Source organism: Lepisma saccharinum, chromosome 13, assembly GCF_977018435.1.
Source record: "Lepisma saccharinum chromosome 13, izLepSacc3.1, whole genome shotgun sequence".
NCBI classification, from domain to species: domain Eukaryota; kingdom Metazoa; phylum Arthropoda; class Insecta; order Zygentoma; family Lepismatidae; genus Lepisma; species Lepisma saccharinum.
In genome coordinates, this window is record NC_139241.1 from 11,933,936 (window position 1) to 11,950,069 (window position 16,134).

The 16,134-nt window shown below is 37.2% G+C and overlaps 2 protein-coding genes across 2 annotated transcripts in view; one reads left to right on the top strand and one right to left on the bottom strand.

The window, feature by feature from the left end:
• The window catches only part of LOC145997176 (ER membrane protein complex subunit 2-like), a 33,150-nt gene extending 23,992 nt beyond the window's left edge, over window positions 1-9,158 (bottom strand). The window contains exons 1-3 of the mRNA XM_083133868.1: window positions 9,056-9,158; window positions 4,009-4,122; window positions 1,937-2,087 (exon numbers count right to left, since the gene is read on the bottom strand). Coding sequence (XP_082989994.1) covers window positions 1,937-2,087; window positions 4,009-4,122; window positions 9,056-9,089 — 299 coding nt within the window. The 5' untranslated portion in view covers window positions 9,090-9,158. The remainder of the gene's footprint in view (window positions 1-1,936; window positions 2,088-4,008; window positions 4,123-9,055) is intronic.
• Window positions 9,159-9,346: 188 nt separating this feature from the next.
• Dnali1 (Putative inner dynein arm light chain, axonemal Dnali1) overlaps window positions 9,347-16,134 on the top strand; it is a 31,062-nt gene continuing 24,274 nt past the window's right edge. Inside the window, exon 1 of the mRNA XM_083133869.1 lies at window positions 9,347-9,553. Within this exon, the coding sequence (XP_082989995.1) occupies window positions 9,464-9,553 (90 nt within the window). The 5' untranslated portion in view covers window positions 9,347-9,463. The remainder of the gene's footprint in view (window positions 9,554-16,134) is intronic.

Sequence of the window (16,134 nt, forward strand, 5' to 3'; positions counted from 1 at the left end):
GCCTAGAAAAAGTACTGCTTACTTAGAAATTACTAAAACTAGGTCTACAATTATGCATTTATGTTCACAAAAGTAAAACAAAAGCAAAATTTTGAACCAAATTACAAGTTATTTATAGAAATATCAGATCAGTAAAAATGTCAGCAATTTTACAATTTTTTTCTTTTTCTTTTTGATTTATTTTGCTTTGCATTTTGTGCCACTTTTGGCTAATTTGCGAAGATGGGGACAAGTGATGATATGATGAAATTGATGAATGGACACTTACAAACATATACCTACATCAGTCAATACATATTGAGTACCAATCAATGTCTCATTACGTACACAAATTGTCTTCACGTCTTGGGGAAAATTTGCCTCAAACTTGCAGGACATGAAGTTTCTGAAAAGTCTCGACAATAAAACTAGCACTTGAACAATTCAAGTTTCTTTTAGCTTGGTGCAACAAAGAAATTGCATTCATATTTTTCTTATTTTATCTCACTTTTTTGCGTACTTAGGCTAATAACAATGACAATAAGTGATCATTTAATAAAGAGCAGACAGGACTCAAACCAGGAACTTTGATGGCGAGTGGATCACTCGATGTGGCAGAAAGTGATTTTCTCATTTATTAATGTTTTTTGACATCATTAGGTTAGAATTAATGCGCATATGTGTGCATATATGTTTATGTACACACACACTGACACAGAAAGTGATAATCAAAGTTACATAGAATTAACCTTTAGTCGGCCAATGGTCCACTAGTGGACCATCGAAAATATAGGTGTAGTCCGCCAGTGGACCATCGTGCTGATTAAAGAGTTCATGTGCTTTTAGGACCTTCATACTTGTAATTTGGAAAAAAAAAACCACCCACCCAGGACAAAAAATGTTATAACTCGTAGACTATTTGACCAACCTACTTTGGGTAACTTTTGTTTTGCCACTAAAACATCAGGGCATGCAACCGTGCAGGAATCAAAATGCCAAAGCCAATAAGAGGGGTTGGGTGGGCCGCGACCCCAAACTTTCAATGAAAAAATCATAAAAATAGGGAGTTTGACCCTCTTTCCCTGCTATTTTGGGAAGGGGAAGCAAACTTTAGCGTTATTTTCAAAGTATGGTCCTTCTCTACCGAATGAAAGTCATTTCATGTTCCTGGGTGCATTACATTATCGAATATGTGAAAAACTCATTTTTTTTTTTTTTTTTCATTGAAAGTTGGGGGCCGTGGCCCACCAAACCCCTCTTATTGGCTTTGGCATTTTGATTCCTGCACGGATGCATGCCCTGATGTTCTAGCTGCAAAACAAAAGTTATCCGAAGTAGATTGCTCAAAGTCTCAGACACACAACGTTTTTCTGAAATAAGTGTAAAATTTAAAATTACAGTAGAGCGTCGATTATCCGAACGTCGGTCAACCGAACGACCGCTTAACCGAACTGTGTACTCGCTCACTATCAGATATCTGTAATGAAAAAAGTACGTGACTTAGCTGCTCGTAAGCGTGTAGGCTTGCTTAGACAGACCAAAATAAAGGATTTTTTTAAACGTTAATTTTGTGTACTGTGTGTATTGTTCATGCAAAATGTGTATGTAATATGTACATATTTTTGTTTAATAAACTGTACCACATACTATATATTCCTACTAAAGTTGCCTTTGTACGTTACTTTGTAATACATACTTAAAGAGATGCCTGTTTTTATGAATAAATTTACTGTACAGTACTTCTTTTTGGCAAATAAACATGTACAGTTCGATTATCCGAACAAACCAGTTTTCCGAACACCCATGTCCCCCAATTACTTCGGATAATCGACGCTCTACTGTACTTTTGAAAACCCGCTCGGCAGTCTAAAGGTTAAGCTTTCGTATTTTTATTTTTATTACTTTCTATTGCCCACAAATAACTTATAGCAATCACTGAAGTATATATTGCACTTACCTCTCTGTAGCTTCATACTCCATTGCGAGTAACTTCCGCACCCTGTGACTCTCTGGGAATTCATTGTTTAAGGCCACACGACACTCCTTAGCAAGATCAAAACGATTGGAATCCAATGCAGCCACAAACACTTGCTCGTATACTAAATACTCTGGAAAAGATAAACATCTATGCATAATTCTGTGATAATTTATCATAATACACACACACATGTTATGCTTTGTTTTTAAATACCCAGGTATACAGTCAAAAAACAACAAAATTTAAGTTATTATTTAATTCCTTCAAGCATGCAAATTTCGTTTTTGACGAAAACACGAAATATGAAATAACATGCTGTAATGTTCATTTCTGAAAGGTGTGAGGCCCATTTTTATACCCAGTTTTGTCACGAAATAATGCGAAATGAACTGCAAAACGTGAAATATACTCTTAAACACAAAATTTACTGTTTATATACAGACGCGACACTTTCTGAAGTCTGGAGTATCCTGGGAGTTATGCAATTCACGGAAAATTGTTTAATTCTGCTGTAAATATTTGAGAAGCAAAAATGGACCCCTTTATACAGGAATGAACTTTATATTCTGGTAACTACATAAATGTGCTATTAGAAGGGGTAAGTTTATTTTGTGTAATAAGTTGTGTAATAAGTGCAGTTTTTAAATCAAATTTAGAATTATATTCACAATTTTAAAACCAAAATGTCATTTTATATAGCACTTTTGATGTGATTATTCACCGCCATAACACCAAAATTTTATTTTATTTACCGCTTTTGAACCCGAAATAGACTGTTTTTGTACCAAAATTTTCCTTTTTTATTTACCAAAAATATGTGCCTCTATTAATTGCCAATAAAATCCACAGATTACGCTTCTTTGTGTTCCTCAAATTTCAAAGACATCATGTTCCCATAACATTATTACAAGTAAATACCACACAATATTTGAACAACTAATAAAAATGGCAAAAATTTGATTTACCAACTTCTACCCTATACCCTACATTATATTACAGTACATATCATCGTGTGAGAACCCGAGGGACATAACTACAACTTATCAAACTTACAGGAGAGAGAAAATAATGTTTCTTAGGGATATGTCAGATTATTTAAAGAGTCAGTAAATTGAAGATCTGTGACTCCATCTTACTCAAGTGGGTGTTCCATGTGACTTTCAGAGCAAGGATGCCAACCATGCAAACAAAACCATTCCCAAGCAACCGACCGAATACTGGTCAATTTTCTACATGGTCACAACAGGATATATGCAAGTAGGGGTAAGGGGAATTCTCGGACACAATGTTTAGTAGTATTAAAACTTTATGACATACGTTAGCTACATTTTCAGTTTAAGAATACTGAACGGTTACTATCCTCAGACTGCAGATTGCACCAATTTAACAGTTCCTATTCCCAGTAAATTGGTTGTCTGGTGGCTTAACGAACTTTTACAGTTTTCTTTCACTGTAAAATAATCTGGGATTCATAAATGATAAAATTTTGAATGAAAAAAAATGAAACTGACAAAACAGCAACACTTCATTTTTTCCCCTTAAAAATCAAAATGTTAATACAAAAGCAAAGAATGAAAAACGATTTAAACTGTGGCATACTGACCACCAATCACAACTTTTGAGTGCTAGGATGTTTGCAATTTTAACGTTTTGATTATTTTGCACCACTTATTGTTAATAGACTATGCACACATGAAAAGTAAGATGATCCTTCTATAAAGTCTCTTGCCACCACAGTTTTGCTACTAAATATACTAATTCACATCTAACAGTGGTAATTAGAAAGAAATTACCATAACAATCATTACAGAAACGAGCCATTGGCACACACTATAATATGATGTACAGAAGCAAGTTCAATTCCTGGCATTACTTGAAATTACTTTAAATTTTACTTTATGCATAATAATGACTAGCTGGAAGTGACCCTACAATTTTTAATGCATTTAGAATTCTTTGAATGTGGTGCACATAGCTATACTTGGTTTGAATACATTGAAAACATTTGTAAAACACTCACATATTAGCTATTATTAATAAAAAGAACTTACTCTCATCACCTAGTTTGTGCACTTTCTTCTTCAGTACACTCTCCCAAAGATCTATAACATCCCGACTTCTTCGTTCCTTATCCTCTCGCCAGATACGAAACTTATCTCGAACCTCTGGAATTAAACACACAAACATAACATTAAGCTGTGATATATATATCATAAGTGTTATTTGTCTCAGGAAGTTAAATTTAGTTATAGTTATTTGTGGTTTCCACCCCCTGAAATGCATTTTATGTAGCATAAACCAGAAAAATATAATAATAAAGAAACAATTCTCGAGGGGCCCAAGAGCCCCTTTAAAGCATATATCTGTGAGGAATTAATGTTTCAAAAAGTGGTTTTACAAGCGACTGGCCTAAGAGGCATTCTGTTTACATGGAAAACATTACCTACCTATGTGTGCAGGCTGGATAAAGAAAAAAATGGACATACTACTACCATCAGCCATAACAATCCTAACTTACCACATATTACTCGCAGGTTTTATGCCAAACGTTTTTCTTTTTTTAAAAAATTGTACCAGTATTATCCATACGTAAAATTAATTTATTACCAAACTGTCTTTGTGGCAAGATTAGGATGCACTGAATACTCGTGAAAATATGCTAAACTTCAATATAGTAAAAATCAGTCTGAAAAAAAAGTTAACACATTAGTTGTTATTGATTTGTGCATTACAATTGAAATATTACACTACAGTGTTGTGAAATATGGGTTTAGAAAATTAAATGATATGCATCCAAAGCTTCTGTGCTGCTATTATTGGTTTGTTTCTTTTTCTGACATGCTGATGCAATGAAAAGTTAGAAACCAATTTTTTTGACTGCAAAAGCAGGGTGCAACGATTATGCAATGAAATATGGTACTTAAAATGAATATCTCAATACTGGAACCTCGATTACACGTTTTCGAGATGACCGAGCTGAAAAAACTTAAAATGCTGGAAAATTTTATAACAATATGCTACGTTGGAACCACCAAGCTTGAATGTATAATGTTGTAAAATGTAAAAATGGGGTTCCACTGGAATTAGTTGGAAAAAATTAAAAAATAAAAAAAAATAGCCAATTGCAGCTAACTTATTGTGCTTTAGTTTCAGTTGTGAGTGTAGAGGTTCTTATCGTCATATTTTTCTACTAGTTAAATAATTTTATATGGTGTAGGAGCCAAGAGACAGATATTGACTATTGCTTCCAGTTACTGATTTGTTTTTCCCATGTGTGCATATTGCCTGCCTAATTGCGTAGTGGTAACACTGTTGTCTGGTAATCAAGGGGCAATGGGTTTCATCCCTGGTGGAGACACACAAGATGTGGCTAGAAAAAAACCGGACTGATGCTACAAAATCTTTTATTGGTTATTTTGTACAATACGAACATTATCCCCTTCAAAGTACTCCTCTGCACTATCGATACACCGCTCCATACGAATCTCCCATTGCTGGAGGCAGTGCTGGAAATCATTTTCTGAAACCATTTTCATGACCTCTGTCGCTTTTGTTTTCACAGATTCTACGGTCGTAAATCCGGTACCTTTCACTGCTGATTTGACATTTGGGAATAAAAAAAAGTCACACGGAGTAAGATCTGGTGAATAGGATGGATGTTGTAACACTGGGATTCCACACTTGGCAAAAAAGCCTAGACTGAAAATGCCGTGTGGACAGGAGCATTGTCCTGATGAAGAATCCATGACATTGCTTTTCCACAAATTAGGTCGTCATCTTCTAACTCGCTCACGAAGGCTCGTCAGCACAGTAATGAAATAATGTTGGTTGACAGTTTGACCTTCGGGTACCCAATTTAAATCAATTCACTGACATTTGCAACGTTTGATTCCGTTTTTGACGTGCAAGGCCGTCTAGGACGCGAGTTGCCCACAATCACTTCTCGTCCACCTTTAAACCTTTGAAATCACTGAAACACTTGCGTGCGTGATAAACACTCATGTCTGTACACTTCCTTCAACAAACCATAAGTCTCTGTGGAGGATTTTCCGAGTTTCATAAGAAACTTTACATTGATATGCTGTTCCACTTTCACACATAACTTTTTTTCCGACAGAGCAGAGATGTATGGTTTGCTTTATCCACAAGCTACAGCGGAACTGAGCACCGTGCACCCTGGGCAATCACACGCTCGATAGGCAGGATATCACGTTATACACTGATGCACTGCTTCACCTTGATGTGCTTGCAGTTTGTTGACAGCAACATCAATCCTGTTTCTTTCTAGCCACACCTCGTATGCATAGTGCTTCGAATTGAATTTTATTGTAAAACTGTAGGATCAGTTCTGATTAGCCTATCTGATCATGACATGGACTTAAGCTTTCACATGCTTGTGTCTCTTTTGGCAATAATATCAAACCATTAGATGTTATCGTAGAATTTTGACCGTCATTGTCACATGAAATTTCAACCTTCCTTAAAGTAATGAGCACTGTTTGGATTTTGAAAAAAAGTTATTTACGTTGAAAAAAAACCTGAAAAATTTCCCTATGCAAACATGTGCACATCCAATGGACAATGTATCTTCCGTTGACAAGCAACTGTAAGTATCGTCGACTAGTGGGAATTAATGTAGAAGTAAATCGGAACATTAGTAGAATGCATTTAGGGACTTTATTTTAATGCTAAGAGAACCTAACCACGAAAGCATACATTGAACAAAATCTTACGTAATTGCTAAAACTCCCAGTATGTGTTGACATACATAAATTGAAATTGAACCATGCAAAAATTGCATTCGCAGTATTATAAAATTGCAATAAAACAAAATGAACTTGGTCCATTTTTAATTCTACAGAAAGACCTAGTATCATTCAGGGTAGATTTGATTAAATGTGTTAAAAGATAAAAATATTTGTTCTTTTTTTGCTTCATGTGCTTGTTCATACGTCAAATTCAAGCACAGAAACTTGGGCCTCCCCTATGGCGTAGTGGTAGCGTTGTTGCCTTGTAATCTAGAGGTCCCGGGTTCAATACCCACTGGAGGCACATAGTGGTTCGGATCCCACTTGAAACTGTAGGTCCAGTCCCGATTAGCCTTACTGCGCATAAATTGGACTTAAAACACCAAATCAAACAATTGTAAATACTGTTTATGTCTAGCTATGAATTCCATGTAGAAAGCTGTATTTTAAATTTAGGGTAACAGTTTTATGCATCGGAGACACATTTCTTCATTTTTACAGAAGAAGCTACTTACGGAAATGAGTTTCTCTAAGGTTTACCTTCCAACTTTCGTCGAGGTATTTTCTTTCATCGTGGAATCTATTTGACCAGGAAATCATGTATTTTTCAAGATAAATATCTCATATAAATATATGAACTAGCATCGCTACGTGAACCGGATGCTGCATACGTTTGATGACGTAATCCCCTGTCAGTGTTTCCAACCCTCTTTTTTTTAAACTATGCTTGCCTAACCTAACCTTATCCGAAATGATTTGTGGGGCTATCCGTGAATGGTTAGTGGGGCTATCTGTCAGCTACCCGTGTATAATGTACAATTTGCACACATGACGAACACGATAGTAGGTATTTATCGGTGAAGAAGGTTAGAAACACTGCATAACCATGATGTTAGTCAAGCTGTGTCTGCCATATTCTGTGTTACTGAAGCGAAGAAAGGAATAACAAAAATTACTCTCTATGTGAAAAATTGTGTTTGTTTTCGTGTAAAATGCATAATGGCACCTTGAACTATGTTCCGCAATACACAATTGGTAAGTACGAACCATGCGAAACACAAAATATCTAATTTTAATGTGTCTCCGATCCATGAAACTGGAAATAAATTTAGAAACAAGTGAGATATAAATAATAAAACTGTGGAATAAGAGAAATGCTGACTGCTTCCAAATAATGTATTTTTCATTGAATCGATACACTTTGAGAAAATAAAAAATCTGCAAAAAGACCAACTAAACTTTAACTTTAATCTACTCTCAGAGAACGGGATAAAAACAGATATGACTGAAGATGACCAGATCCCTCTCAGATTTTCTTCATATTTGGCATACTTACTAACTGAGGCCTGCTAATGACGAATCTGAAGTTAAAATTTGTCGGAAACGTCCAGATATTGCAAAATAATTGCGAACCATTGACGTCTGATTAGGTTAGGCAAACATAGTTAAAATTTCGTGTCATGGTAGTATCAGGATCTACAAATTGAAAAATAATTGCGAACCATTGACGCTAGCCCCATGAACCATAGGGTTAGGTTAGGCAAACATAGTTAAAATTTGGTGACATGGTAGTATCAGGAATATATATATTTTCATGTGAAACAAAAAATTTCGCGAAAATCGACGGTTTCCATTCCGAAAACTAACGTCTTATTTTGCAATTTCTAGACGTTTCCGACAACTTTTAACTTCAGTTTCATGATTAGGAGGCCTCAATTAGCGAGTATGCTAAATATGAAGAAAACCGGAGAGGGGTCCGGTCATCTTCAGTCGTTCCCATCGCTAACATCTACAGATTTTCACAGAATTCAATTCATGTAGTAAGCCTCTGTGAACAATCATGATATCGAAGTGAAACAGTCGGAACTTGGCCCTTATCTTTGAATGCACGAATCGTTACTTGCCAAATATAGGTATTTTGGAAAATTTTAAATTTATTTACAGGTATACAAGAATGGGAACTGGCATGCTGTAACCGATGGTACTGCGAGAGAACTGGTGAGTACTTATTGACAATGTTCAAGATGGCAAGGACGCATTCCATATGCTCAAAGTATTTCAATGTAGAAAGTTCATAAATATGCCTAACTGACTGAACTAATCACACAAACACATTCCCTCAAATACTAAAATACAAAACATAGCTATTATTTTGAAATTAATGAACTCTGAGATATCACGTAAACATGTTACAAGAAGCGAATCACGATCATGAGCAGTAGATAAATGTTAACTCACTCTTCTCGCAGACTATTTCTTGGATCAATACATGCTAATAATTAAGTTAAAAGAAATTACGATATCAATTTAACGCTGGCAAAAATAATATGCAAAGAGGATTATAATTTACCTGACCACGACGAATAATCTTCTTTCGTCGCCATGACACTTGTGGCCACACAAGCAGTGTGACTAAACTAACTGCTTGTATTCAACCTTCTTCGAGCTGAAAATTACCCATGGAAAACAATATTTTGAAAAACAATTAGTGAATTATGTTCACTATAATTAGTCTTCCACATTTCATTCAACACCTAGATTTTAACTACGTGTTTGTTCTGTTGTGCATCTGTGTGTGCATAAGGAAGAATGCAAATGTAGAAATATTGCTTATGCTCTGGCAATTCTGAAAGAGGGAGAATCGAAAACACGGTTCCTATAGCAACGAGTGTAACATCAAAGAGGTGAAAAAGAACGATTTCATAAATTGACGAACTTGTTGGTGAATTTCATCAAGTGTTACGGTGTTCTATTTATAATGGCACAAAAATTGATAGATCCTGAAAATTCCCTTGTAAAATATGACAATCCGGTCCTTATAAGTACACATACAGATAGGAAGGGGAAGGTAATATACAATTCAAAATTCATATCACCTTGTACTTATCATGCACTTTGTAATTATGAATTTTTATGATTAATGCAACATTATTATGGATAGGAATTAACGCGTCTGACTACCATGCTCAAGGTCCCGGGTTCGATCCCCGGCCGGTTCAAATCCGGGAACTTTTCTAACGTTGGAAGCGGCCCCGGCGCCCACCCAGCATCGAATGACATGGGTACCTGGGGGGTAAAGGCGGTCAGGGGCGTGATGCTGATCACATCACCCCCAATCATGACCGGATCAAGAAAGTGTGGGGCGTTACCCCCACACCCCCTATACGCCTTCATGGCATGGTGCTAAGCACGGGAGCACTTTACTTCTTCTTTTTTTAGGAATGGTTCATAGAAATTGTAGCTTTCCTGTCGACGTGATTCGAACAAGTGTTCTCGGGTTACCAGCCAGGTTAAGTCTATATGGCTTCCAACGTTGGGAGCCAACATAGACTTAACCTGGCTGGTAACCAGAACACTTGTTCGAAGGAATAGTTCAGTTCTATTTGTTGTGTCTTATCTGTCATCCACAGTGCTACAGTTCAAACTCAGTCTTCTTCTCCATTCTTCTATGCTTCTTCCTTCCATCTGTGTAGTGGTTTCCCCACAGGACTGTTTTAAACATCTTTCCCTCTATGACTTCCTTTGGTATCTTTGTTGTGTCCATGCAGGTTACATGTCCTACCCATTTTAATTTTCTAATTTTGACATCTGATGCTACATCTATGTCCTTATTATCTTGATAAAGTTCCATATTGTACATTCTTCTCTATTATTTTTTTCTCCTACTGGCCCAAATATTTTCTCAGTATATTTTCTTGCAAATTCGTTTAATTTATTGGTATGATTTGAGATGACTGGACCCCTCTCCGATTTTCTTCATATTTGACATAGTCACTAATTGAGGCCTCCTAATCACGAATCTGAAGTTAAAACTTGTCGGAAACGTCTAGAAATTGCGAACTATTGACGCTATCCTCATGAACCATTGGCGCTAGCCTCACGAACCATTGGCGCTAGCCCCACGAACCATTGGCACGTGGTTAGGTTAGTTTCGGATAGGTTAGGCAAACATAGTTAAAATTTGGTGTCGTGGTAGTATCAGGAATATATATATTTGCTTGTGAAACAAAAAAATTCGCGAAAATCAATGGTTTCCATTCCAAAAACTATAGCCTTATTTTAGGTTATTTTGCAATTTCTAGATGTTTCCGACAAATTTTAACTTCAGATTCGTGATTAGAAGGCCTCAGTTAGTGAGTATGCCAAATATGAAGAAAATCGGAGAGGGGTCCGGTCATCTCAAGTCGTTCCAATTTATTTTCACCCTTTGTGTTCGTGTCCGCGTTTCACATCCATATATCAGCACTGGTCTCACCATTGTTTTATACAATCCCAGTTTTACATTTCTGTGCATTATTTTCATTATATTTTTATTTGTTATTAATATGACTAGTATATCAAGTGGTCCACTTTCTCCAGATTAAATTTAAATTATTTGTGTAGATTGTGTAGCATTACTTTTGATTTATCTGTATTTATATGTAATGTTACGGGTTTTACAGCAGTGGCATATGCTGGTTCTAACGAGTGGGTAATCTCCGACCCTTGATTCTCAAACTCCAAAAGTTTCCGTGCAATTTATGTCAGGATCCATATTGGATTTAGGAATATTGTGTCGGAATGTTTGTCTTATTGCTAGGACCACAATCAATTAATTCTCGTTATTGCAGTTTAATATACGTGTAGAATTTCAAATAATAAAACAAGACAGTATTATAAAGCTATAAAAAAACAACCTGTGAAATATAAAATGAAAGACGTGCACTAGTGAAATAAAAACCCGCAATATTAATTTAAGTGCAAAATTTAACTTACTCCAGGACCCGATTACTTGTGCCAAACCACATCCAAAGCATGCTGTTTGTCCAGTTGCACGTCAATACGTGTCTATGCAAAAGATTGCAGCTTAACAAAGGAAATTATTTGACTTTTGGATTTTTCATGTTTGACACAAGCGTTGCAAAGATTACAGTATCCGCCACGCGTCCATACATTCTTTTCAGGCCCGAAAAGTAAGCACGGCCAACAAAAAAGCAAAGCTTATTAACTTATACTTCCTGTCAACCATGGTGTTTTGTCATAATTTGCTTGCGAAAATGCCTCGCATATTCCCGATTTTTGTCTTTGTGTGTAGAAATAAGTTCAAGCGATGACACTGGCCTACCTGTATTAACAAAATTGCAACTTCTCCTGAAAAGATCTTGTTCCAAAAGGTTTCACCAGCAAATCTTGTATCACATCCATTACCCTTTAACACAGCACTATCACGACAAACACTAACACCTAAATAAATAATAAACACAAAGCACAGCACTAAGCCAACGACTACACGCATTCAGTTTCACGCGCCAAACTTGTGTTGTTGTGTTCCTGGCTCAGAATGAAATTCCCTATGAAGATAAAAAAAAATCCCTTTCCGAGCTCGAAATGACAGGTTTTAAAAGTTCGAATCATTGCAGGCCAGAGCCAGAATTTTATTTAGGGATGGGGATCATCCCTTATTAGCAGCCGCCACATAAAGTTGAAACAGTGGGGTTAGAAGTCCTGAAGATGAATCTCAGATTATTACAACGTATTATGCAAGGTGTTTAATCCTGCTAATGAAGTAAAATTAATTACCACTATACACTTTTTAAATTAGATATTTGTACTATTTCAGGGAGGGGGGTTTCAGCCCCTCCGAGTCCTCCACCTGGCTAAGTGCCTGATGTGTTTTTTCGTTTTATGTTTAATTCGTTCATCTTCATCACTATTAATCTAAAGAGGCGGAATATAGCAACTTAAATTAACTAACATATATATACAACCTTGGTGACAATGAAGTTCGACCAGAAAGGAATACGTGATTAAATGCACAGAGGCATAGGCGGTGGAATGGGTGACCCGCAGAAGTGACGCATGTGTGTAAGAGGAGGCGTGTGAGCAGGCAAGAATTGTGATCCCAGCATGTTGCACCCAAGGTCACGTAAAGAACGAAAACAGGGAACTATACGCGTGACATTGAACTTTGACCAGGCACCAGACCCATACGGAAAATTCCAGAGAGTGGCGCATTCGACGGAAGCATGACGTCACGGACACGATAAGGGAGTCCGCCGTATATAAGCACGTGCTGTGCACCGAGGAACCGCAGTGCATCATCACCATGGCCAGGGGCAAACCTATTGACAACACCGTGAGGAGAAGAGTGGTGGAGTTGCAACGGGATGGACTCAGTGAACGGGAAATAGGGCGCCAACTGAACTTAACCAAGTCAACCGTCCACTGCATCATCAAACACCACCAAAATACGGGTACTACAGAGCCAGGTAAAGCCCCCGGTTGAAAACGCCTGCTGAGCGTGCGTGACCTACAGATATTTAGGCGCTATATCCAGACCAACAATCATGTTCCTGTGGCCGAATTACGACTGTGGACTCGAGAACGCTTTCACATTGAAGTGTCAACCAGAACCATTCGCCGTTACCTACAGCGATGCGGTTACCGAGTGTTCAAGGCGAAACGTAAACCCTTCCTTTCCATGTTGAACAAAGGCAATCGACTACGGTGGGCACGAATGTACCGGGGATGGACATTTCGGCAGTGGAACAGGGTTTTGTGGACGGACGAATCCATTTTCAATGTTGTGTACGGGAAAATACGGAAAACAGTCATTTGTCGGAAGGTGGAACAGAATGAAGCAAAATGTTATGCACGTCGGGAACAGAAACCTGCGTCAGTGATGGTATGGGGATGCATGACGGCATCTGGGGTTGGCCCACTACACGTCTGTGAGGGCATTGTGAATGCACACTTCTATACACGCATACTGGAGCGGCATCTTCCCACAGTGCGAAGGCACCTGTTCCACAGGCGGCGTCACATCTTTCAACACGACAATGCCAGGCCTCATACAGCGCGGCTGACAAGAGAATGGTTGACTCGCCATCACGTGCGAACTCTGCCATGGCCACCATCGAGTCCCGACCTCTCGCCCATTGAGAATGTGTGGCGTGTTCTTAAGCAACGTGTGCAACAGAGGGGACCCACGACAGTGGCTGCTCTTATCGCCTGCCTGCAGGAGGAATGGCACCGCATCGATGTGGAATACCTTGAACAACTCGTCCGCGGCATGCCCCGACGCATTGCCAGAGTTATTCGCCGACGGGGCGGCGTCTCACCATGGTAAACAGGATCCCCTCTAACAGTGGTCGAACTTCAATGTCACGTGTAGATGGACGAAAATGTTTTATTTTGTGTGGACACCACACGTTGCAGCGGAAATTTTTGTTTTCCTTTGTTCCATGTAGCCTGCTGAATAAAATATGTTCAGCATATGCATGTGTTCTCCTTCTTTCACAACGCACTCCTATATTTGTGACTGGTCGAACTTCATTGTCACTAAGGTTGTATATAATTTATTTTTGATATCTTTCCCTTTAAAAATTATTCAGTTCCGTGAAAGAAGTATTCTCGCTGCTTTTGAAGATTAGAGAGGAGAAAGAATCACTATTTTTGTAAATACAAGGATGGGGGAGTCAGCATATAGGTGCTTTAATTGCTTAAGCTTTTTGAATTTTAATTTAGTTTGCTTCATCTTCAATATTTAAGCTTTTTCCTTTTGATAAATTTATGTTCAAGTAACAGTAATCAGCAAGACAGAAGCAAATGGAAAGTGAAAATTAGCGTAGAATTGGTTTGCTGTGTCTACTGTTTTCAGTAGCTGTACTGCTAATGTTTTCTACTGTTTTCAGTAGATGAACTGTATTGCTAATGTTTTCTACTGTTTTTGGTAGCCCAACTGGTTCTTCTATCTTAAGTAGTTCAACTGTACTCATAATGTTTTCAGTAATATAATTGTACAACTAATATATTTTATTGTGTTCAGTATATTGCTGTCTGAAAACAGTACTCTTGTCGCAGTAATGTAAATTTTCTTATCTATACAACTGAAAATGCAATGGAAAAATCATATAATCAACTAAAATAATTGTATGGTAAAGCATGTGGAACTTGCTACTTAGGAATGCGTTCACACAACAAAGAAATCAAATAAAGTGAACACGTTTATAAGTGTGTAGCTTCATTGTGGTTAACGGACTTGTAGGAAATTGAAAAATGTACTCTTTTATACATAAATTGACATATTGTTCTTCCTATATTCACACGAAAACAGCAAACAATTATTTTAAACGAAGACCTGACCCTCAATGCTTAAAAAACCAAAACAAGCAAACACTGTTGACTAAGTTGATCAAAAAATGGCTTCTTTCTGCAATTCCATTACACAGTTATAATAATAACCATGGAAATTCCATGCTGAAAAAAAAATCAACTGATATGATCATGTATTCAAACTGCTAGCTGCTTTAAGGTTGTTACTTCTTAAGAAAGAGTTGTATTAACTTATTCATTAACATATATCTGACTTCAGTAGTATTCATTAGAAAAACTGGAGAAATTCAGTTAATGTACTGTTTTTCCAATTCACTTCATAATCACTAAAAGTATGGTGTCAAGAATCAATTTTGTTTATTCTTGGAGTCAATAAATGATTTTATAATATATGGTAGCAAGTATTATGCATTATTATATACATTGTTTTTTTAGCACAGTAGCCCTACTGAAGAGTACAGTAGTCCTACTGTAGAGCACAGTAGCTGTACAGTAGATCTCAATAGGATTTCAGCACATTTCACAGTACACAGTAGAAGACATTTGAAAACAGTAGAATTTGTCTACTGAAAGCAGTAGAAATTCCAGCAGGGATCTTTTAACTTAAGTCAGAATATTTTAAGATTTTAGTTATGCGACATTACAGTTATGTTATTTGTTATGGTAAGGGGCTGGACCCCGTATAACGTGATGGGTGCAAAATAGCCTACGTGCTCACGCACCCAAAATTTTTAAGTTCAAATTCAAAATTCAAAGAATGGTTTTACAGCTTCATTGAGGTTTTTATATATTCTTGTTACTGTTTGCTCTGTTCTTCCTATTATGCTGATAGCATATGCAAATCCTAAAATGTGTTCTGTTCTGTGACTTAAAGTTCATTGTGCATCCAATGGTATCTGTCTCGTTAAGTTACATATTCTATAGTGCGACCACAAGGAAAAGAACCTTGGACAAAAAGTCCCAGCGCAGCTTTCCCTTCTTCTGTTCAGCTCGGGCCATAAGGAAGAATGGTCCACTCTCCCCTCCCCTCCTCGTGAGAGTATGGTGCACAGGAGTCGCGGGGCTGCGCAGGTTTCTTTGCTTCTGGTTCCACTATAGTGTGAGATTAAATCACATCATCTCCCTGTTTTAATCCATTGTGTGTATTAAATGTGCCCATACTCCACAATGCAAAGCTCGGTAATATTTAATGACAGCCATAACACTAAATTTCCAATGAACAACATTTAGTTAAATGATGCAAGAAATAATCATATGATGATAATACAACCACCTTACACAGGTTATGAGAGTTGAAGAGTGGATAGTATTTTGTGTGAAAAATATTCTCTGAAT